This window comes from Idiotropiscis lumnitzeri, chromosome 5 (assembly GCF_059441095.1).
Source record: "Idiotropiscis lumnitzeri isolate Australia: NSW breed Sydney's pygmy pipehorse chromosome 5, RoL_Ilum_1.0, whole genome shotgun sequence".
Taxonomy (NCBI): domain Eukaryota; kingdom Metazoa; phylum Chordata; class Actinopteri; order Syngnathiformes; family Syngnathidae; genus Idiotropiscis; species Idiotropiscis lumnitzeri.
In genome coordinates, this window is record NC_142395.1 from 22,304,805 (window position 1) to 22,330,496 (window position 25,692).

Below are 25,692 nucleotides of genomic sequence, written 5' to 3' on the forward strand. Positions count from 1 at the left end.
ATTAGCCATTGCCGAAAGTATTTAGTTGTCCAGATGTGATATTTTGGATTATAACATATAACACTCATGGGATATATTCTTTATCTTCTGTGAAAACCGGGTAATGGTAATCCATCTTATTGACTCACTGACAGACTTATGAAATTCTTTGTGTCTGCATTGTATTAAACTGCCATGTTAAAAGAGAAAATAAAAAATTCCAGCTTTCTTGGGAACGATTTTGAGTTACGAGCATCGTCACGTAATGAATTTCACTCATATCTTGAGGTACCACTGGATTTGGTATTAGTTTAAAATACATGGACACGAGATATCTTTCGCAAACGCGGCACCTTGAAAGTGACATCATCACTGCCATGTGTACAAAACAACGCCACTAGAACATACAGACCTGTACGACATGCTTAGTTTACATATTCTCACCCTGGCTGTGTCAAAATTATGCTTGTGGTAGACTTTCTGACTTTGACTAAGTGGAGGAGAGATGTGTGTGTGGGGGGGTACTTAAAAGGGTTGTGGGTAATCTGTCACTGTCTCATTATTGGACCGCGTTAAAGCAGGCTTGAGGAGGTTTGGGGGGTGGGGGGGTAACGCGATGGTATTGAAACAAAAGAGGAAGACAGTGGTAGAGGACAGACAGGTTATCCTAATTCAATCAAGTTAATCTTTCGAGAACAGACGAAATTGGTTTGGACTTAAATGAGGAGGAATGATTTCCCCCCAATGACAAGAGTAATGACTTCATCAGAAGAATGAGTATCACCGTCAACACTTGGCGTAATTGAAGTGAAATAATTACACAATATGTACGGTGCGATGTAAAAGTCAATGTGACTACAAGATTGGTTGTTTTCCTTCCATGAACCAAGAAGTGGACTGATAAGTAACAAAGAGAAATAAAATTGTTGCCTTGGTGGAGGTCCAAACTCAACTGGGAGACATTGTTAGGTTATGTATGCATGATGTATTATAAATAAAGTTGTTTGTGTTTGTATGATCTTAAAAATCGCCATAAATGCAAAAAATAAAAACATACTTAGGGAGTAATTCTCATAAGGTATACATAAAAGATTTTCTCCAAAGTGGAAAAACTTAATAATATGGCACACTTTGTGTGCGCAAAAGTTCCAAAATCTGGATGACAGATGGCGAACACAGTTTTCCCAAGACGGGGTGAGTGACGCCACAATTTGTGAATGGATTGCGGATACTTGAGCTAGCCATTAGCCACGTTAGCTACTAATATTTCTACTTGCACAAAAGCCGCCATCGTTTCCGAAGTGCCGAGACTGACTGACACCGACGAAAGGGAACCAGTCATGCTAAATATTTCCAAAAAGTACAACTGAACTCAGTTTTTGCTCCCGTTGCCTTTTTAAAAACATGCGCTAGCATGCATGCTAGTGTACATTTTTGCGCTAGCATGCATGCTACCGTATGTTTTACCATCCATGCACCCAATAATACGGTGAGCCTTTTGGTCATGAAAATACGGTAAATAGGCCATTTCTATATCAGTGATTTGGAATCATCGCGGGATGGAACCTCCGCGATGGAGCTGGGGGAGGGGGGGGATAACTGTACTACTTAGCCGTGCTTTAATGTGTTTATTATATATTACAGGTTTGCTTGTTAAGAGCCCACATAGCGCTGTTTTAGGCCTCGTGGGGGCGCCCATAATCACATACGCAGTACGTAAAGGTGATCAGCCGACGCCATAATCAGGGAACGATGTTGTTGTGATCGTCATATTGCGGCTCTGATTACAGAGACTGGTGTTTAGTTTCCACGCCAGGAGGATGCCCATGAGAACCCAGCCGCTACAATAATATACATGAGCTCACACACACACACACGCACGCACATATTTGTGGATGCACCGTGCTTACAGAGGCAGAACAAGAAAGCTGGAAGCCAAGTGATACACGGGGCCCTCGTGTGTAAGTTTAGTAGGCTGCAGTAGGCCAAGACACACCACTTCCCCCCCCCCCGCTCGCCGTCTGTTTCTCCAAAAGACAAAAGCGTGGCCTCGCCGGCCTCAGCTCGTTAGCGTTAGCAATTTCTTTTCACTCGCACGGACCTCGCATTCGCGCACACGCACGCACCGGGCTTTTTAATTTGATTTGCATGCTGCTGCAAACGAGCGTTGTCTGCATGCCGTAACTGACACATGGCAGCAAAGAACTAATTGTGCTCCCGCTGCTTGTGATTTGTGACAAAAAAAGCGTGTTGTTGTGTTGTTTACACCAGCCCTCCAGCAATCCACGGCGGCGCTGCGTGCAAACTACAATGTGCCTTTTTTTACTGCTCGACAGTGGCATTACAGAGCTTCCTGTCTGCCACCGGGGATTAGCTCAACGCACAATTCTCCACTCAATTTCACCACTGCACATGCGATATAAGTGGATCTTTGTGTGTGTTGTGTGTGTGCATGTTTGCGTATACTGCATACACAAAAAGGTGGTATTAGTTAATCATAGCCTTCACCCAGCATAAATAAAGAGCAATTACGGTGCCTCCCAGTGGGCTCTTCACTATTAGTACACTAAAGACCCCAAAGAGTGCCGGTCCGTAGCTGATATCGCCAGTCAGCTTACAGAATGATGATGAAGTATCACAAAGGCTCAAGAAATGAGGACATCAGTACATTCAACGACATTAAAATGGCCATATGTGCACAACCGCAAATCAAAAGCAGCACAACAATCAGTATGAGTGTCTCGACTAACTAATAATTGCATCCCCTGGGGGGGGGGGGGGGGGGGGGGCACGTTGGATTTAGAGACGTTATGATTTTGTTCAGAAGAAAGGGGGCAGTTTCCTTTGGAACATGTTCAAAATTTCCCGTGCATTTCATATGCCAAAAATGACCTCCCCTTCATCAATTGTGAGGAATTTGTGGCAAAAGTGTGTCAAACAAAAGGAAGGAATAATATACATGGAAATCAGCTATAGCGCTGCCATATTATATTGCCCACGAGCCTACTGATTTTTTTTTTTTTTTTTTTAGCAACATACCAAATAAAATCTGATATGGACTGCATTACAAATGAGTAAATTTGTTCTTGTACAGTCGACAAGCACTCAAGACAGGACAGGGAGCAGCTTTTTATCATTTGTACTTAATAACGCCTTAATAACCATGGTTGGGGCTCCGAACTGATTGAATAGAGGGCCGTTATTTATTGTTCATCACGACAAAAAAAGTTGCACAAGTATGGGAATGACTGCACCGACATTTGTTTGAAGAACCTCTGTCAGCTGACTTAAGGCAGATACCGGGCAACACCCTGGATTGGTCGCCAATCAATCACAAAACATTCACACCGTCACTGAGTAGTAACTTTATTGATCACATTTTGAAGAGTTTGTCAAAGAAACGCATGAACATGTGTGAAGACACAAACTGTAACAGCAGGACACTGGGCTCACAGTGCCCACTAATACGCACGCGCACAAACACACACACGGTATATAAATCTAGTGGACCCTCGCTGGCAGCCACTCATCACCCAGAAGCCAACCTAATTTGGAGGACAGGCTCCTCTCCGCCTGCTGGGGAGGCAGCAGGGATTATGAGCCTTTATACACTCTAATCTAGTTTAGCCATGCTGGGAGGATGTGTGCGCACGCATATGTGCATGTGCATGTGATAGGGAGAGAACCCAAAAAAAAAACCAAAAAAAACAACAAACTTCGCCATGAACATAAATAGATAGTTTATGTGAGATTGTGCAATTGTATATACAGTATGCGCGCCTAATAGTTCACTGAGCGAGCAAAGATAGGGAGGCTCACAAACCGGCTCAAAATGTGGCTTAGCCTCTTGTCCTCTGACAGCAGCTGCTAACAAAGGAGTTCACGCACATACGGCAGTACACTAAACTGTCATGTGTGTCCTAATGCGTGTCATGGCGTGAGAGACCAGGGGATTTTGGCCTATCAATGATAATATCGAGGTTGGGGGAGCTGCACTCAGAACACACAGAAGAAAAAGCAATGAAGTAAAATGCACTGAGGCTGAGAGCACAATCAAAACATGTGTTCACTCATTGTGTAAAATGCATTGAATCAGTATGTGCCTTGTTAGCTGGGCCCCAAAAAGCCAACACGTCAGGCCTTCGCGACTGCGTGCGTGTGCGTGTGCGCGCGTGTGTGCAGGCAAACAGGCAAGTGCGAGTACCAAAGCGGATTGGCCAAGAGATGAGGACGCATTCCAAAACACAGGAGACACGTCTCAAGGCCAAACCAGAGCCGGGACCACACTGGGAATCACAGAGGAAGAGTTTAGACAGCGAGAGGGAGCGAGCGGACCACAGACGCTACAAGCCTACAGTGTGTAGGAGCTCTGGCTTGACTAATTACAGACTCGCCTGCTGTGTGGAGCCGAGAGTCTACCACAACACAAGCCCCAGTGATGACACCAAACGCCGCGCGCGAACACACTTTTGCACACGCTCCCAAGAACACACGTAACGGCAATTACTGTACAAAGCAGTTTCACAGCTGCTCTGTATCCCAATTCCTCAAAACCGCACGCGCACACACACATGTACATTTTCCAAGCCACCCAGCAGTACACAATGTCTTCCACTGTTGATGAACATCATTCTCACACGCACACGCACACACACGCGCACACCCCAAAATTCATTCCCTTCCCATTCACTCATGTGGCGCTTGGCGCTCCCACTGAGTGGACCACTAGCACCATCTGGTGGCCATCTTCATCACTACATATTCTTCACACCTTTACGTACACAGTCAGTACATTAGCACAGTTACTGTTAGCAATATTAGAAAATAAAAAAATAAGCCTTGCTTATTTATGATGCTATAAAAAGATAAATAATACAAATATGTGTATTTAATAAAAACATGCCCAGAGGTAACAAGGTAAAGTCCATCCAACCTCCTGTCACTTGAAATTAAGCGAGTAGCAAACAGCAGACATAAGTGGTCTTGATCTGTGGAGTCAGCCGCAAGTTCTCAATTTCTTGTCTGTCTGTTGAAGAGGAAGTGCAACACAAACTACATAGACCGGCAAAGAGAGCCTGATGGAGTGACAGGGAAGAAAAGAGAATCCAAGTGACCAAAACCGCAAGCGCTGAGGACAAAAACACACAAGCATTCTTCTCATGAATTACGAACATATTAAACAAGGATAGTTGGAATATGTCTAGATTCTAGACAGATCATATACCTGGCTTGTCGAAGCGTATCTCCATGGACTGTGGGACAACTAAAAAAAAAAAAGTGTGCAAGGGCCACTTTAAAAAAAAAAAAAAATCCATCCTTGTAGATAGGCTATGCAATCATAAAGTGACCCAACCTTTTGAGATACCGCTGTCATTCGGCCATGTTTTTTTTTTCATTTGTGAGCACAGACTTGAGATACAAGCACTCTATGTTGGCAGTGAACTGAACTCACTTCACAAAAAGTAGAACTAACACATGTTGACGCCGGAAAATATAAAAGTACTTTGGTCACAAATTCTTAATCCACTGCATAGAACGACTAATATTGGTTCCGCACAATGATCTGAGAGGAATTAAGACATTTAAACAAACAGTATAACAGTTAGGTTGAAATCAAAATAAAGATAAGTGAATTTTTTTCATTTATTATTTTCAAATTTTTTATTTATTGGATTATTTTTATTTGTGTCATTTTGACATTTTGGAGATCTTAATTTACTATAGAAAACTATATGAAGCTATTAAAGTTTTCATTTTCCTTTTTACACGTTGACGACACTGGGTGCAATCTGGACTTTTTGTTAGAATTTATTTTTTTTTTTTCAGATTTTGACACTAATATTTTCCGTTTTACTGAAAATGAATATCGGCTCCTAGTAACTGTTATCAGCCTCTGTGACTACTAATAATCGGTATCTGTATCGAGTCTGGAAAAAAGCATATCGGTCTTTCTGCACTTTTGCTTTAAGAAAAAAAATACAAAAATACAAATCAAACCAATGTATTATTATTATTATTATTATTATTATTTTGGTTTTTATCATTATTATTTGCAGTAGTACTGGTAGTTGCAATGGGTGTCAAACCTTTGGCCTGTGGTGGAGTGTATTTGGCACCCACAATTTTTGAATAAGGACACAGGCCATGTCAAATGTTATTTTCAGTAGACGTTATAGGCTTTAAAAAAAAAAAATGTACAGAGAGCCGCAGATGAGCCCGAAGTTGTAGTTTGAACATCCCTGGTATAAACGATATGTACTGTATGTAGACTACAAGTCAAGAGGTACATTTTACAAAGGGATTTATGTACATCAGTCGGATGCATGACGACACCCACATGTGACTCTTGACCTTGCACAGACAGACGGGAGGTAGAAAATGGGGAGGAAAGAGGAAAAGAGCCGATGAAGAAATGAGGAGGACCCTCTTGACAGCAGTCTGCAATGCGTGTGTGTGTTTGTGAGCGCTCCTGGCAGACAGACCCGGCATTAAAATTATTGGTGCCGCCAGCGTGCCGCGGCCCCCGCTGAAAAAAAGGGGGAGGGAGGTGAGCGTGGAAGGCAAGGGGGTGGGAGAGGGCTGTGTGGAGTCACCAAGTGCTAATCGGATACATGTGCGTGTGTGTGGCCGGCGCTGCTCTGAACAGCTGTTCCCATTCTGAGGAGATGGTCGACTCGTCTCGCTCACACGCACACATTTTTATTTTCGTTTTCTGATGATGGGGGCGTTCGGGAATGGGAGCATAGAGATAGCGATGCCGCAAAGATAGATGGGGGAGGTGTGGAAGTGTCCTTTCCTCCATCCATCAGGTGAAACAACAGGAAGTGTGTGAAAGCAAAGAGAGGAAGAGATGCTACGTATTTTAACCAGGGAAGGAAGGAAGGAAGAGACCCTCTTTTTTTGGCAGCCAGGGCATACCCTTTGCACCAATGCTGTTAGGCTGCAAACATTACAGTAAAAGCGGAAAACGTTTCTGCAGGTGTGTGTGTGTGTGTGTGTGTGTGTGTGTTACAAGGCAGAAAGCTGTGATAGGCCTCAAGGGAGTGTGTCTCTTTGTAGTGGGCAGGGAAGTAGAAGAATGTCAGGAATCTCCTCTGGAGGATGATGAAGGGGCTGTCTACTCAGCTGAGACCTTTCTTCCACACTATTGTTTTAGCACTCTTTGAGTCATGGTCATCCACGCAGCAGGACGCCTCAAAACAAAGTTGCAGCAGCTCAAATGAGCATAAAAGAGACAATAAAGTGCGAAGTTTTTTTTTTTTTTTTCAGTTGAGGACGATGGAAGGTGGTCAGACAAATGATGAAACCTGAGCCATTTTCCCAAAACTGGAACATGTCAAACAATTTGGTTATCGGCGATGGTTTTCTTGGCCACGCGTCATTTCCGAGAATCACAAGCCCACAAAAAGCATCACATGCGCAATTGTAATGAGATCTTTCTTTTAGCGCAAGCGTCACCATGCGTGTTCATCTGAAGCATTTTGAAAGTTTTTCTTGTCTATTTATGGCATGTTAATGTTCAATAAGCCACAATGGGGCCAAAAAAAAACGTTACAAGTTTTCTCAAAGTTTCTTTGATAAAGTCAATAAACACCATACACTCTAAAACATTTGGGTAAAAAAATAACCCAATTTTGAGTAAAAAAAATTGACCGATACACTAATTGGGTCAATTTGACCCAAGTCGTGGAGCGGTCCTTTTTGACACAAATTGGGTTATTTTTGACCCAACTAGTCATTACAGTGTCGAATTCAACATGGAGAGTAAGTACGAATATGATGATTTAATTTTTAGTTTTAAGGTTAATACTCATGAAATAATATCAATGGTCATTGTATACTAAATTCACGTTTGTTTGTTTTTTTTTTGTACTCTACTACTCCCTACAAAACTACCCCAAATATTGGGCTGATTCGTACAAAACGAGCCCAAGAAGTTTGATCGAATTGAACGAATTAGTTTTTAGAGTGGATGTTAAACTACAATTTTTTTCTATGAATGTTAATATTTTTGGAGTCTAATTGAAATTACATCTATGAAATGTATTGCTTCAGCTCTCTTAGAATTAGTTTTTTGCCTTTCTGGAAGAGAGAAGTTATGAAATCGGAGGTTCAACATCATTTCAAATTCAGTCACAATCACAATCTTCCTAATTTCCTTAAATTCTTCCGGGCTTCAACACTGACACAACCTAGCACTGTTTATTATGTCTGTGTGTGTGTGTGTGTGTGTGCATCTGTGCGTGCGTGTGCGCATGTGTGTGAGAAATTGAGGTGGGTGATGAGTGCAGCAGTTCACTGGAAGCCAATCAGAGCAGAGCGTCTGCTTGATGGCAGAGGTTTTGCAGCTCACACGCTAAAAGGGAAGGGAGTGGATGCATGTGTGTGTGTGTGTGTGTGTGTGTGTGTGCCGTGTCATCTCTGCCCAGAAACACAGCAGAAGCAAACACACACACACAAAGCAGAAAAACAATGTCATAGTGGCACCTGGTGGAACAACAAGAAAAGCGGCAGTGATGATGTGAATCACTCAATTTTTAAGCGTACATCCCTTGCGGTGGAAACACTGACAAGGAACAATGGGTGAGTCAAAAAAGCAGAACCGCATGTACAATATTGAAAAGTAAGGCGAAAAAGCACATGCACAGAGACATTTCCATCCAGTGTGGATGAAAAGGTCTGAAAATAGAGGTGAAAGAAACGGAAATGACCAATTTATGGTGAGACTCGTGCTGTCAAGGCTTTTCTTAGAATAAAAATAATTGTTAGTGTTATGTTGCATGTTCATGAAATGTGTCCTATGCATTTATCACATCACAGTAACACGGTAACCGTGGGTGACAAAGCGGATCTGAGCTTTGGGTGCCTTGTTCAAGAGCACCGGAGTTGTGGGTGTGAACCGGCATCATCGCGGAGACGGTGGCAGTCACTCCAAAAATGCAAATGAAAAGCAAATAAGGGCATTTTTTTTTTTTTTGGTTATGTGCTTCCAGGGTCGAAAATAGAACCAATGGGGCTCACAAATTTTTACTTTGTCCACATAAAATTGCATTGTTAAGTGCATTCCAAAGCTATAGATGGCGCTATAATCCTCAATCATGAAGCCATTCCAGCAGACTGAAGCTTAAAAAAAAAATTTCCGTAAATAAAACGGCAACTAAAATTATAAATTAGGAAAGTGCAAATTTGTGCACAATAGCAAAGAGCAAGTAACTCCTGGCCTGAGAAAAAAAATAAATACGGCGTCTTTCTTCTGGCACTGAAGCAGAGGGCAACACTGAAACCAGAGGATGCTGCAGGGTCAAAGGGCAAGCACCAGAAGAAACTGTTACCAGAGTATTTTGCCGTAAGTGGCTTCAAGTCAGAAATACACAACTAACTCAGCAGAACAAATTCAAGGGTGTTCATGGTGGGAAAAAATATGCTCGTGTCACGTAGTGTGGAATACTAACCACCCATCAGCCTGTAGGAGCTAACAGGTACATACAGGAGTTACGTTTGCCAATGATAGCCTCGATACACCCCAGAAAAGTGAGCACAAGTGCATCATCGACGCAAACATTAGTAAGCTGGACTGGATCACTATTCAGCAGTGATGGGCACGGCAGGAAACATTCGGCATTCTCCAGCCGCCGGCATGAGGCCCGAGGCGAGAGTTACATTACGTAGTTTAAGTCAGCCAATTGCAATTTTGAAAAAGCAGCGAATCAGATATCCTCACTTGGGAATCAGGGATCAGTCAAAAAATAAAAAATTGAATGCCAAAGTTGGATGCAGGTATAAGACCGGAAATGTGAAATGTTCAGTAAGCGCTAGAGAGCTGAACCTGCTGTCACGCTTTGAAATGAGGTATTTAACCACGGCCAGGTTACACAGGAAGCACTGTATCGACACAGAAACCTGTCGGGATTAAGGAAGAAAAAAAAAATGCCCCTTGTGGGGGGGTACGGTGACGCTACACCAACAAGCGTATCCCGGTGGTGTGGAAAAGGTGCGAGGGAAAAGGGAAAAAAAAGGGGGGGGGGCTTGGAGGAAGAAAAACAGGTCCCACTGAGCTACCGTGCAGGCGCCAGCAAAGACAGCAAGGGTGGAAGGGCGGGGGGGAGCACTATGGGGCGGTGTGGACTACCCTGGTGAAACTCTCAACAGATGCGTGAAGCCCTTGTCAGCATTCCTGCTAGGTAACGCAAGGTCAGGAGCAAGCAGGAAGACAATATGAGGACTATTTGGGCTCCCTGAGCGCCAGATGTGTTTTAATAAGACGGCTGCCCTCCCAGCTAATAAGGTCAGCCTCTGGCTCCAGCCAGACGAGCAAACAAGTAGACTCTTGGCAGGAATTCAGCTCCAGCTTGGCACAGCCTCCCTTTCTGCTTCCTGCCTTGCTCGCTCACTCATTCACTCTCTCTCTTAGAAGCTGGGGAGACGGAGGGAGGCCAACTCATGACCGTGGGCGTGTGCGTGTGTGTGTGTGTGTGAGATACTGACACAAACACACACACACACACACACACACACACACAGTTTATTAGACACTTCCTTTTTTCTGCAAGAGGAGAGGGAATACTGCTCGGTAAAAAGCTGGAGCCTTTGACAACATCTGTGACTGGATTGTGCACTTTCTCACATATGCATATACACGCACATGCAGGCGCGCACACATCAAAGGGATGAGCCATGTCACTGTTTTCGATGACGGAAAAAAGCTGATGATAGCTATGTAAAAAAAAAATTAAAAAAAAAAAGACGAAAAATTGTCATGAATAAAAAAAAAAAAAAAAAAAAAAAAAAAAAAAACAGAACCAATAAATCTTTCTCCTCCAGAGAGGAAACTCAAAAGCCAGCTCCGGCGCCAGCGAGATTGGCTCGCGCTGCATTAGAACGGAGACGAGAAGAGGCAAAGAATGAAGAGGAGGGGGAAGATTTAAAGTTGAGAATGAGAGAACCAATTAAGAAACAGGCAAAGTTAAGAAAGTCAAAAGCAAAGCCCAGGAGAGCATTTGTCCAGCCAAAACTGATGAGTGGATATAAAAAAAAAAATTTAAATAAAAAAGTTAAAAAAAACAGGGTTGCATAAACATCTCACACAAATGAGTATATCTTGAAAAGTTACAGAAACAAAATGTATAACCATTGTTCAAACCGAGGTAGTGTGTGAGCGCGTGAGGAAAAGATGATGTCATCATCTGCCTCACACTAACGATACTGGCCCATCAGACAGAGCCTAATGGTGCCTGCACTTCTCAAATATTTACCTCAGGGCTGGGCCACAGACTCACACACACAGGAGCTCCACCATAAACACGGACCCCGCTCTCACCGATGACTCTTTATTCACACACACCCACACACACACCAGCAAGTCACGAAATGAGTGGCAGAAATCACGAGAAAAGTGCTGTTCTCATGTTTATATAACTGATTGTGTTTATATCTGTGAAGTTTGTCTGACGCTGGACCATAACAACAATTAACGGATCATTATTAAAAACGTGCCTCAAAAGTAAAACGGCCAACTCATCACTGACAATAGCAAGTTGAGCAAATTCCGACCGAAGTATACCAGTAATCGGCACAAAGGATGTCCAGGCCGCTCAGCAGGTCGAACCGATTAGACAACTTAAATTATGCTTCGATGTTAAAAGTTTGAAGTCGACTAAGCGCAACAACAGCCCGAAGCGCGCAAGACCCAGCGCTGCTACGGAAATTAGTTTGTCCCTTTTTTTACGTGGAGCATAAGGGGCGCCAGTCGGCCAAAATATGACCTATTAAGTTAATGATCAAGTAAATAAAAATAAGTGGAATATCAATAGCTGGAAAAGTAACTCTAAAAACATTGACTTTAGACAATAGATGCTTTTGCAAAGGGTATAGGCACACAAAAAAAGACATTAAAATCCCCCCCCCCCCCGAAAATATTAGGCCCAATGAAATTTGAGACAACCTCATCACAGAGAGCTTAAGGTCACCAGGTTAGCCGGCCTGATCGTTGAGCAGCTTGTTGACCACCTCATGTTCACTCGCACACAAACGTCTGCTTTCTCAGTTTGAGCAGGTCCACTGCTTTGACATATGGCGGCTCCTAAAACAATGCTTATCTGTCGGGTTTTACAGCCCGTCACGGAGATCCAACAGGAACGTAGCTGAGTAATGCAGCAGTAGACGACTAAACAGCTCAGCAACACTTTATAAAAGCAACTCAGCCACTACGTGCTGGTAAATGGTCTTTCACTTGGAAAAGCGCTTTTCATGCCCATGAAGGCACTCAAAGCATGTCACACTGATTCACATTCACCTACTGATGATGGACTCCTCTTTTTTTACACAAAGGTAAATGCATATGACTGTCGGCCCAACCGGTTTCCGAGCAGTCCATGAAGGTAAAATCACTAACGGATAATCGGTCAAGATAATGTTTTTTCTGACTTTGATCGGACTGAGGAAATTGCGAGAATTCAGCCGAATTGTTGGTATAAGCATATACTTCAATTAAATTGTACTATGTAAGAAAAAATTGCGCATATTTGACTCTGCAATAAACCCGGCATGATCACAGTCTGACCTTGAGAGATCAATTCATTAGCGGGCTGCTAAGTTATCCAACCTACGACCACTTCCTCCAAGAGCTGCGGGCGGATATGAATTTTGTTCACCTGTGTCCTTTTTGATGAGACACTCATGTGCGTTTGAAGTGTCTTTCAAAAAGATATGCGAGAGGCCAGAGAGGCCACGTCGTACAAAGGAGGTCTCTTCTAACATCACAGGAATAATGCATGTTGATTGGGGTCGCAATTTTCAACGGCAGTTACCATAGCAACTAAGCACAAAGGATGAGTGTTGTTTGCACAACACACGCTTGTCATGCGATTGGTATTGTAAAATTGCTACGTACTCAAATAGGCCTCCTACTAATAACGTTTGAACGCAAATTGAATCTTGTTGACTTTTAAAGACATGCAACCCTTCGTTCGATTCGGTCCACAACAACGTTCAGTGATACTGAATTTCACTAAAAATCTTATTTTTGCAAGAGCTTTGGAGAATGAGATTCAAACTTATTATTATTATAAAGCATATTAGTAGATTCTTGTTGGTCAATGGTGGTGCAGTGGTTCACTTGCCCAACTAGAAAAAGAGAAACGTGTTAAGATAGAACATATGAACACAAATGTTCCCCACCCAAAAAAAATAAAAAATAATAATAATAATAACTTGATCATGGAAAAACCCTGCTTTTCAATTTTTTTTTCGCCCCCCCCGTGTTTCAGGCTCTCATGATAAAGCAGTGACGTGAACTAATACGAAAGCGAAGACATGTAGCGATAACAGAGTGGTCCGAAAAAAAACACTCCAAGTACATGACGACCTTGAACTGCTCGATTGCGATTGTTTTGCTTTTGCTAAGTGTTGGATTGAGGCGCCTCCGCCACACCGGACACGTCATCAGTCTGATGTGATGTGAAAACATATCAGCAGCAGGGAGGCTGCAGACAGAAACAAATTTTGCGCGCGTGCGCGCATGTGTGCGTGCACCTGAGTGTGTGCGCAATCCCATGTAAGCATGTGTGCGAAACAGATGGGAGGAAAAAGAAATAAGAGAGGGGTAAAAGGAGACTAGAGACAGCAAGTCTGCAATAGTTTGTGTGTGTGTGTGTGTTGACTGTGGGGTGGGGGTTAGTGGGATGGGGGCGCTACAAGAGGGAGTAGTGTGGTTAGGCATCCAAAGTCACTGAACATTTTTCTGGCAGGCTCTCGCTATGCTCCTGGCCGCTTGCCCAGCTCTGAAGCAAACTTAAACAAACTCCTGTTGCAGCCATCTGCTGGGCCCGCGGGATAAATCACAGCACTGCTCCACTCTGTACTGCTCAGCCACACCGCTATCGGGTTACTGTGTTAGCGGCCGCACACACACACACACACACTTTCACACGAACGCACGGGCCAGACACACTCACACCAAACTACGCGTCTGCCTGGAGCCAGGGCCTGCCATGGGGATCACACCACCAGGAGAGGCCAGCAACATGTGGCCCCACTAATACCACAGGGAGAGATGAAGCGGAAGGGGGTGAAAAAAAAAAGAGGAGGGGGGGGTGCAAAGGGGGACAAAAGAGGGGAGGATTGGATGAGGAGGCAAAAACAAAAAGAAGGATGGTGGGGAAAGTGAGAGAAGAGAGCGAGGAGAATCCCTCCGACAGCAAACGAGATGCGTCAAGAGCTATTTTTATTGTGCCCCGTGGAGGAGAAGCGGAACATAAAAACATATTGAAGCCTCCTGCCTGTGCTTCCCAAACAACTTGAGCTTTTATAATTGATGTCAATTGGAGAGGGAAACTTTGATTTTTCTTGATCTATCATGTTTACAACCGACAGGTCAACAGTCTCCGTCGGACCCGGACACGAATTATGTGATGCTCGCTCCGGTCGAGTCGACTTAATAACAACGCAGCGCCAGCTTTACATGTGAAATCACGTCCTCCTAAACTGGCGACATCACCGCGGCTTTGAATGAATAACAAAAGGCATTTAGGAGGCATTTGCAACATCTATCTGTGGCACAGATGGAGACACTGTATTTGCGTATTTCTGATTCACTGCATTGTCATGTGAGTGGGAGACATGCACCAATGGAAAAAATCCAATCGGATAATTAAAACCTCGCAACATTTGGTTAAGAAATCCAAACATGAATGTCTGATCAGTTAGATTTGATGATCATGACATTGCAGAAAACACAATTCCATACGAGTCCCGGCAATCCGCATTACATAGTGGGTGCCAACTTCCAAAAACAGCAATCGTAATTGACGGCCCTAATGCAAGTAGACTTGAACGCCTTTGCCCAGAGTTGCTCCAAAATTGGAAGGCTTCTTCCTCAGTCCTTGTGTAATTTTCTGTTTGATGTTTTATGTACAGTGATGCAATGAGAAGCATGAATGAATTGTTTTATTTTATTGCGTTGACTTGGCCTGCAAAGAATTCTATGTTCCGTATTAAAAAACACATTACCTTCATGCTAACACGTGACTGGAAATGCCATAGGAATGCTAACGAACAATTTCTTGATAGCAGTATTATAATGCAACGGATAGCTTAACACAGACCGCGCAGCAACACATGTAGACAGACATTAAAACAGTAGCCAGTCAGATTATGTATCCTCTGTAAAGAATAACATTAGTTTGGTACTAATGAGCTGAGAGGGCCGCTAAAGTAACAGTATAGCCGTCTATTGTTATTCCTATTGTTCCCCATTAAAATATGCATTACAAATATTTTTTTTGTTTTGGGGGGGGGTGAAAGGCAAAAATGGCATTTTCACTCATTTCAATGGTAAAAAATTTTCAAATGTGGAACAAAAAAAACAATGGCTAAAAAAAAAAAAATGAAAAAAAATGTCATAATTTTTAATCATCAAAATAATTAAGCAACTAATGGCTATTAAAATATAACTCACCTTGAGCTTTTCAAGCTCGTGGCATACAAAGCTGAATGAATCTGGAGCACATTTTGTTGACAAGTATACTTTAGTATACTACAATATGATTTCAAAAGTGCTGTTATTAAATTGCAACCTACACTGTACGAGTAAATCGCCGGCGACAGAAAGTCAAATCTAAGGGTTGAAGTTCTCACACAGTACCTAATGGCAGAGTCACAACTCGACTGCTCACACAATGCATTTACGTTTTCATTTCATTCACTTTGTGCAGGCACAGAGATCAGAATCAGAATCCCCTATTATTGGAAGAGAAGGAAAAAGGCTCAGCGTTTGAAAAATTAAGTAACCCTGTTTCAACCGTATGAGATCATTGTCGGAGCCGACCAAATTTGTGACACGCCAGAAAATTCCCCCAAATGCAACTTGGAATCAACTCTGGTTCAGTCAAGCGAGTCAGCCACAAATGTCTTAATTTGCACAAAGTATGACCATCTAAAGAGAGACTTAACAGCTTCGTAGCATTGAGAAAAGTGCTTAGTAATGATTTTGCTGGAGTCTAACTTAGAGTAATGGAGATAGGTCATTAGGTCTGATGAGAACAGCCTGACCTTGTGTGACGGGTTTATCGCGATAAAAACAACGCCATGTAAGCCTCTGAGGGTTTTGTTGTAATCTGCTTTTCTGCAGTCGGTGAGCTATCATTTCAATCCAAACAACACAGATGAGATTTCCTGACAACCTTACAATATCAAATCAAAACGTTTATTCCATCATTGGATATTACTTTATTCCCCGACGACACTGACGTAATAAAAACACGACAAGATTGAGCATTTGAAAGAATGGTTCAAGGTGAATAAGAGATGATCTTGAAAGTACACAGTGTGCAGACAAAAAAAAATGTTTAAAGTTGTCATGGCCTCCGCTGAAACTACACACGACATTCTGACATGCAGCTCAGTCCAAAAACTCCCGGCTCTGTCTGTCATACTTCCCAGCTGTCCTGGAGCCTGCCGGAGCAGGCTGTCAGAGACCAGGTGGTTGGTCTGTACGAGGGGGCGGCGAGGTCACGGCCACAGGGGACGCTAATGGAAGGAGAGAGTCATCCAAGAAGGGAATGACTTCTCGGGCCAAAATAAGATCCCTAAAGATGACCGCGACAGATGATTATCTCTCCTCAGATTGGCTGACAGAAAGAACGTCAACAAATCTCAGGTCTGGTCACATGGAGCCAGTGTGTTGACTGGAGGGTGCCAAGTATATGTAGTCTACTACGAGCTATCCTGACCGCAGGGTGAAGTCTTCTCTCGACCGTTTTGAGCTATCAGTGGAGAACATGTAAAAAAAATAAAAAATAGAGTGACGCGAAGAACAGAACTGAAACATGGAAAAGCAGGTCGAGGCATAGGTTACATGTTAAAAATAGCGGCAATACTGGCTACTGTGTGACCGCACACACGCACGCACGCAATCGGCCTTACACACTGACAGCTGTGGCACAATCCAGCTGCATTCGCGAGCACAAGAGCAAACACCTGCCAGTGCCGCCGACCACCTGGCAGAAACACGTGTGCACAAACACACTTGCAGCTGTTGCGAATTTAGATGCAGATCAAAGATTATATATTTTACGTGTGTGAGCGTGTGCGTCGAGGAAGGTTTTGCCTACATGTATGTGTGTTATGGCGGGAGGGCAGCTGGAGGAGAACGAAGAGCTGGAGTTTCTTTGCACTCGGTCCTCTATAATTACACCAGTTAAAGCCGGTTTACAACGGTAAAACACGAGCTTTACATTTTAGGGGAGCACTGCAAAGCAGCCTTAAGTTAAAGCATCACCACTTCCGAATGCATCTTTCAAGACTGCTTGTTCAACACATAATTTATTCAAATAAAATATGCAGATCACCACTTTTTTCAAACCGAGTACTTAATTGTGAGTACTCACCAATACTTGATGATGGCATTTCGTCTTACAATTGTGATAGAAATCTTCATTTTCCTTCAATATTGTTGAGCTAATTTTGTTAGAATATTCATTATTTAAAGATTAATATTGGTACCTAGTCATGTTGTTTCTAATTGTTTGTTAGTATTAAGATAGCTGAAAAAAATTAGGTGTTTTGTTCAATGCGCAACATTTCATCCGCTTTGTGTTAGTTTTACGGTAAGTTTCAAAAAGGTGAATTTAGTGGAGACCTTTGAACTATAGATATAGGAGGAGGAAAAATTTGTTGTAATTTGCCGGGCCACTTCTTGGTTTCTTGATGATAGCATCATAATTTTTTTTTTATTCCACAGTAGGAGCACAAACAATCAAGTTCCATCCATTATCCAAGCCGCTTCGCCTCACGAGGGTCGCGGGGGCGCTACAGCCTATCCTGAACAATCGTTCACACTCACAATCACACCCAGGGACAATTTGTGTTCAATTAATCTACTACGCATGTTTTTGGAATGTCGGAGGAGACCGGAATACCCGTAGAAAATCCACACAGGCACGGGGAGAACATGCAAACGCCACACAGGAAGGCAGGAGCCGGAATCGATCCCACGACCGATTATCTATCGTGCTAAACTGTGCAGCCCTAATCAATTTCCTCTTATCGCCTATTCTCATTAAGGTCGCAGGTGGGAAGTACCCAAGCTGACGTTGTGTTCTATTAAATGTACCTAAGGAAGAGACCAGTTAAATCGGTTTTATCAAAAAGCAGAGAATCTTGTGAGTTGTACACGCAGTGTGCTCTAATTCTCGATCCTCGAGGAAATGTCACAACCTTGTTTTTAAGACAATTTCAATGTCTCTTTTAAATTAATACTGAACACATTTGAGGTTTTGGTGTGACCCTCAACAGCTGTTCCAGTTTCTCAAGTGGCCCCCCATGGGAAAATTAACTGTGCTGCAAGGATCAAAAGGTCATTATTTTCTAAATAAGAGTTAAATTACATCCTGGCCTTTAAGGCTCTGACATCAAGCGCCTGAACTCCAGTTTAATTCCATTGTCTTCCCATGACTTTCAACGCAACAAGCTGAGAACGGCAGCGTAACGTGCTAATTCTTTATTCGTTCTTTACTCTCAATGGCATTCCTTTCTGTGGCATCAGGAAGTGAAGACACATCTCAGCTGGACTTCCTTGATTCAATCTCAATGAGCTCACTCGAGTGCTTGATCTCACCCGCTTTCCAGGAAGCGGACATTCTTAGAAAAATAGGATGAAAACCGCTCCTTGGGTTATACAATGAAAGCATGGCAGGACAACTGAAGTGATTATTGTGACAGATCTCCAAAAACTGTGTTTGCCATACACCTCAGAAGTTGCAGTTTGCCTTCGTCACCGCCCAACTAAAGTTCATCATCCATTTTGCAGAGCATAATTTAACTCAATCTAATAAAGTGTTGTCATCCATTTTTGTCGGAAATATCGACACACAGGTGGCAGGCTGCACCTGACTAGTGGTATCGGTGTTGTAGTATTGGGGCTTTTTTTTTTTTCAAAATCCATGTACAGACGCCCAGTGTTGGCAGGTCCTCTATTTGATCAGTGGTATAGGCAGAATTTGATCTAGAGGAAAATGTAGGACTGACGCATGCAGACCGAAAGTGAGTGAATAAAGCATAGAAGGCTAAATCGCAACCTGCGAATAACATAAATGACAATTTAATTGAATGCTTGAGGATTTGCTGTGAAATTTAGTCTGACAGATTCTACCATCGAGAATGCAACGAATGCTGTGCAGAATTGAATGGTTGGCTGTCTTTGGTCACATTTCTGTTTTTTATTAAATTAATTAAAGTATGATTAATTTCTCTTCTGAATGTAGTTTGACCCGCCCCCCCCCCCCACACACACACACACAGCTTTCAAAGTTTTTCTTCTCTTTGACTTCCAATTGTTCACATTGGCTAATTTGTTTATATCCCATTTCAGCTTCACTTCCTGATCCCATGTGTAATTTTGGCTTCCCCCTCATTTTGCCGCTGCACTGTAAATCTTGCTCGCCGGTGCTGTGAGAAGGCTGGCATGTTTTTCCTGTGACAGAAAGTACCCTCTACACAGGATACTAGATCAGCGGTGACAACACACTCACTAATGAAACACATACAATGTGTGTTGGTTGGGTCTCACACATCCCTACCTTGCTTACATACACTCCAGAACAGTGGCCCACAACCAACGGGCTACTCTGGACCGGGTTGTGGTGGGCCGCACAGATGAAAGTAAAAGAAAAACGCATTTAATATTCAAGACAGAGAAATATTTTATGTCGGCCCATTGATTTTTGACATGCATGATAAACACAGTATAATATTAAATAACATGAAGAAATCTGAGTTAAATTTTGTGAAAATGTGCACAAAATTCATTCTAGGACTTAATTTTGATCTGCTGCTGAGGCACAAAAATCAGCTGTAGCATACTGGAGTAAATATTTTCAACCTGATCCTATTAAATCTTACCACGCCCTACAACAGCCATTAAAAACCCTTTTAAACATAAAGCATGACCCAAGGGGACAAAGCACCTGTTCCCTGCAGCCCTGACTCTCTCATTCACACACACACACACACACACAAGTTGCCAACACAGACAATGTCACTTAATACAGGTTATTAGCTCACACAGGCCAAAATGAGTCGTGCCACCTGCAAGTAGCCCAGTCCAAAATGATCACCCGAAACCTTTCCACCCATGACACTTCCCCCATACCTCGACACCTCCGTCTCAATGGGCGAAAGCCCGTCCCATAATTAGACTCTGTATTAAGAGTCCCCCCCGATGAGCTCATCTGAGAACATAAGTGTGACTGCATGTCCAGACCAATAACAACAACCACAGCAAAAATAAACAAGCGGTTACGCCACCAGTAAATTCCAGTCATGGATATTTGTCGAAGGTTGCTCCCTATCGGTATAAGTGTGACAAAGGAAGTGCACAACTGCCGTTATCTTAAGGGACAGATAGAGAATGAGGTAGACGGCTCACGGCAGCTGGCGTGAGCGCGCTTCCATTTGGAGATTGCCGAGTGCGAATGGCATCCACAGATGTTTGTCTTATGTCCTGCGAGGCTCTACAGTCGGTAACTGTTTGCACGAGAGAGCGGTTCACGAGGCCAACTGGCGGACTAAAGGCTCCTCAGCGCTTCATTAAAACATCACAAGCTCTTGCAGGGCCCCACTGGTTCCCATTTGCATTCTCCACCCTCAGCTTTAAAACAGCAGGATGGGAATTTTACAAGTTTTACCGATGGAAGAGTGACATTAAAACGTGGTCGAAATGAGCACCATGTAGAGTGAAATAGGAGAGATTTTTTTTTTTTTTTTTTTTTTTTTTTTTTTAAGAGGAAGTCAAGTCCAAAATTTTCTTTACAAGAATATGTTCTAAGCAGCCCATCTAGTCTTAACACGGTATTCTGATTAATATTGCGTTTGTGGAAAATAAATTAAGCAGCGAAATCCCCTTTTTTGTTCATCTCAGGTGGCGGCCATTTTGCCACTTGCTGTCGACTGAAAATGACATCACAGTTGCTAAGGGCCCATCGTATGCCAATTATGTGAGATTATTTGCTCAATTGCAGACGAGGTGACGGATCATGGATTTCATTTTCCCATTATAATGATTATCAGATAAACATGACAGGGATAGTTATCGTAAAATGTGATGAATTTTATATTGTAACAGAATTTATCTACTTTGCGTTTCTCGAAATGAAGTATGGATATTAACTAGTAGTTTTGAGGAATGGTAATTCCAAGAAATTTGACGTATTTTATGGGTAACATGAAAAAGCTATGAATGAACACTGTGGAAATAATACACAAAATGTGATGAGACTATGACAAATTTTATAGCGTCCAATGCAATTTTTGTGTAAAATGTTACAGCAATGAATGTATTTTTCCAATGCATGGTTAGTGAAGTTGTCCCCGGCCAAAGAGTTGCTACAGGTACAGATGTTCGAGTCCAAATGTGACGTAGTGCATAACGTTTTGTGGAACTTCCAGCAAACTTCTTAATGATTCGTTATGGAATGTAATTTGAGAAGACAACATAAATCAAAATTTCACCAACGCGCACTCAGCCAAACAAACTTCGGCAAAACGTGAGACATACTCTGTGATGCTCGATCAAAAAAAAACAGAATGCAGGCATTGGACTTCAGACCTCATAAGGTAGATTTCGTCAAGCATTTACAGACGTGTGTTGATGTTCATGTCATCATAGTTCACATAAGAAGTCCCAAACATCCTTAAATAAATTTATACTGGGTGAGGTTCCTCGACAAACTAAAGATTATATTGTTTTTATGCACAATAAGCAATTCAATTATGCTAAATGCGAAACTCGGAGGTCACACCAGGACAAACACATACTGCACAGTGTGGGAAAAGTTGTGAGCATAAAAAGCATCATTTAACAAGGCGAGCCGCCTTCATTGCATGGTGAAATCCAAATGTGTCAAAATGACCAACCTGTTGCCCAGGCTGTGGCGAGGTTAATTGCGGTTCTTCTCTCTCCCCATCTGAGGCCAGTTGTCCCAGCCTCTCCTTGTCCTGATGTGCGCTCTGGCCCATCTGCACCATGGCCTTACAATCCACACACGAGCCAACCATCAGCTTCCTTCCATCATCCACCAGGAGCGTGCGAGCGCTGCGCGGCGCATAGAGGAAGACGGGGAGCCGAGCCAAAACCACCATGCACATTCGTCCTTGCCGGCGCTGCTCCTGCCTGCAGAAGAAGCACACAAACACCTCACAGGTGTACTGGCGGGCCCAAGGAGAGCTGGACGGGCTGGAGGTGGAGGGTGTGGACGGCGTGGCGGGGGCCGAGCCTCGGCTCTCATGCCGGGCCCACTGACTGTGCAGGTCGTGGTAGCAGAGAGCGCAGGCTGACACCAGGCCTGTGGCATCAACTGGTTTGGCTCGAGGAGCAGGTGGGTGCACGGTGAGGAAAGGAAAGAACGGCTCCTTCTCACCACAACGTCCGGGCGGGTTGACATGAAGCTGGAAATCACATCCGGTAGATAACTCCCATCCACATAAGTAGCACACCGACACGGAGCTCTCAGAAGAAACGGCCGTCTGGGAGCGAACAGATCCGAACCCTTCAATGGCCATGAGAGAATGATACCTGACCAGGTAGGAGCTGACAGATGTGATGAGGTCCTCACTGAGACAAAGTCGATAAGCACTCCAGATGTCCTCGAGGATGAAAAGGCACTGTGAGCAGCAGCGCACACGGCCGTTCCTCATCGGCTGGGCGTTGGGTGGGCAGGGGAGCATGTTGATGAAGGGAAAATACATCACGCCGCGACATTTTCCCACGCCGGCCTGCGCATGCACTACTTTATCCGCGCCGCACTCCTGACCGCAGAGGAAACAGGCCTCACGCGGACCTTTGGTGTCGCACTCCGTCGGCTGGCTGGGTTTGTCGAGCTGGGACGCGGCGGCCGGGTTGAGCGGGACAACATAGAGGCGTTGAAGCACAGGAACGTCTGCCCGTTGGAAGTTGTGCCACTGCTGCATGAGGGAGGTGTGACAGCTGCCACACACCAGGGTCGCACCTGCTGGACTGATGGGTAATGCACCTGGAGGTGGATTGTGCAGCCACAGGAAGGGGAAGAAAGGTTCCCCTTGCGCCGTTTCCTGCTTTTGAACGCTGACTTTATAACTCCCACCTGGACCGAGAGCCGTGCCACAGATAAAGCACGCACGTCCGTCTGCGTTTGACTCTGCTGTTTGGTGCGATTGTGCCATTTTTCTGGTCAAAAGGTCACCGACAGGACGTTTGACATTTTTACGACTGTACATGTCCCTATCTTCATCACTTGTGATGTTAATCTCATCTTCATCCGAGTTGCCGCCTCTCTGAAGATCGCGATTACATTTAGAGTTGACGGTGGGGATGGGGTGAGGATAGCCGGGGGAGTTGCAGCTGTTGTCGGCTCCACGCTGGATGAGACGAGGCTCAGCGCGTCTCGCGTTTCCGTCCTCCAGCCACGACCTGTTGCGCATAATGACTCCGTTGTCCTGCACAGGTGCGTCGGGGAAGTGGTTGTCATGGCAACGCAGTGGGACGCTCTCCTGGAACTTTGCCAAAGAATATGATGACTGACACATATTTATTACTTTAGGTGCACGCCTCGTAGGCGGCAAGCTTTCCGGTTTGGGTGACCTCTGCGCACCGTAAACCGCAACCGTGTACCGGGGGAGCGTCCGCGGGGAGTCAGGGCTGTTTTTAACACTGTTTTTCCTGATACCATCTTTTTGCGATTTACCAGCAGCTCTCGAACACTTATCCTTACTCGCACCGCCCCTGTCCACCACATCCATCTCCTGGTCTGACATGTTGTCAGAGAAGGATGAGAAGTCCGACTCCGCGCCCCCGTCGTAGTTGTGGCTGCCGGTGCTAATCCTCCTCTCCAACTCGTAGGAGATGTTCCACTCCTGCGGGACTCGGCGAGAGTCGCACTGATAGGGTCGCTTCAGCCAGTACATGCGCTTCTCGATGGGCGTCCTGCCCCTCTCGAAAGAGTTCCACTGCTCCGCGAGGAAGCAGTGACACACGGCGCACACCAGCGCGTGACCCTCCGGGCTCAGTTCACTCGCACCTGGAGCTGGCTCCTGGTTCTGTAGGAACGGGAAAAACGGGTAACGTTCCTTTTGATAGGTCACCTGTAGTCTCAGCTCCTTCCCTGCCGTTACTCCGCTGCCACATATAAAACAGTGGACCAATCCCCCCACGCCGTTGCGGTCAGCCCTGGAAGTGTTGACCGGCAAAGGGCTATCCTCGCCGGGCATAGCCGCAGCCATGAGTCGGTGTTTCCGAGATATGAGCGCCAGTTCGTTGTCACGGGGGGAATGCATTGCGTGGAGAAAAAAAAAAGAGCCGACACAAGGCTACATGGTATATGTCCTCCTCATGCTCCCTCACTTATGTCCAAGTTGAGCAATGCATTTCAATCCAGCGGGTGATAAGAGCGACGACAATCCATTGAAACGACAAAACAGTGTGCAGCGATAGCAGCAAAGCGGCGACTTGTTTCTCCCACGATTAAATTTACTTTAGCGAGACAACAATCCACGCATTTCGCAGCTTGTATTCCACATAGTTCACGCGGGAGGTCCAAGAGGGACATGACAGCGGAACCAAGCAGGATCGTGTCGCTGCCTCCCCGGCGAACTTTTCTGCCATGCATCCAGTGCAAAGTTTGGCCGCGAACTCGCTCACACTGTACTCAGCGCCATCGCAGAGCCACGGCACCCGCCGAGACACCCCCAAAGGCAACCCCCCGACACACACACATACGCGCACGCACACGACCCCCACTCGGCGAGCTTCCCTCGCACTTATGATTCGGGAGATTGGGAGCAAACACTCGTGCGCGCTGCCCGCATGCGTCAACACACGCATTGGATTTCCTCTCAACATGCGTGATTCAGCTCAAAATGGAAGTTGCTTTATTATAATGCAACTTGAGAGAACAGTGAACATTTATTGAACCATTAAATGTTTGGTTTTTTTTTTTTTGGGGGGGGGGCGGGGGTGTTAATGGCAACGGGTTTGAGGTTATTCATTCCCACTTTCTGCAGTTTCTCTCTCCAGCATTTAAGTCTACTAAAATAACAGGAAGAAAAACTCACGAGCTGCTTAACATTACCACACTAGTGACCGGCTGGGGAACCTCCAAATTGAAAGAAGAAACAAGTTCAACAGAAGAAAAAAAAGTGCCGCTGACCTGATGTAAATCTTCCCAAATCAATTATGGGTCATGCGGTCATTACATTTCATTCTAGACATCATAATGATACAACTAAATTCATGTCATATTTACAACATCGCCTCACAGTGTCAGACCTAGGTACTGCACCATCATGTTCAAACTTTTCTGCACCTTTTTCTACTACATTGAAGTGAACAGCAATGACGGAATTGGATGCTTCAATTTATTTACTAAGTGTATTATATGGCAAGCTTATATTAGCCGAAGTGACACTGAGTGGGTGTCTTGACGAAAGTCACAGCCTCAATATATGACTCTCACAGCTACGAGAACATCCCATTGTCTATTAATTAAAGTCACGCCTTAAGGGGGATCTTTTTTCCTGTGACGTCACATACCACATTGAATAAACTGTCATAGCCTCGACTAATGGGTGATATGAGGGCTTTATGGAAAGAAAGAAAGAAAACAAGAAAAGATAGAAACAAGGAAGCAAGAGGTGATTTGAGTAAAACAACAAAAAAAGTACACTGCATAAAAGACAAATTCAGAT

The 25,692-nt window shown here is 44.2% G+C and overlaps 1 protein-coding gene across 1 annotated transcript in view; it reads right to left on the reverse strand.

The window, feature by feature from the left end:
* gse1b (Gse1 coiled-coil protein b) overlaps positions 1-24,662 on the reverse strand; it is a 148,647-nt gene extending 123,985 nt beyond the window's left edge. Inside the window, exon 1 of the mRNA XM_088295380.1 lies at positions 21,889-24,662. Coding sequence (XP_088151506.1) covers positions 21,889-24,282 — 2,394 coding nt within the window. The 5' untranslated portion in view covers positions 24,283-24,662. The remainder of the gene's footprint in view (positions 1-21,888) is intronic.
* Between the last annotated feature and the right edge of the window lie 1,030 nt (positions 24,663-25,692).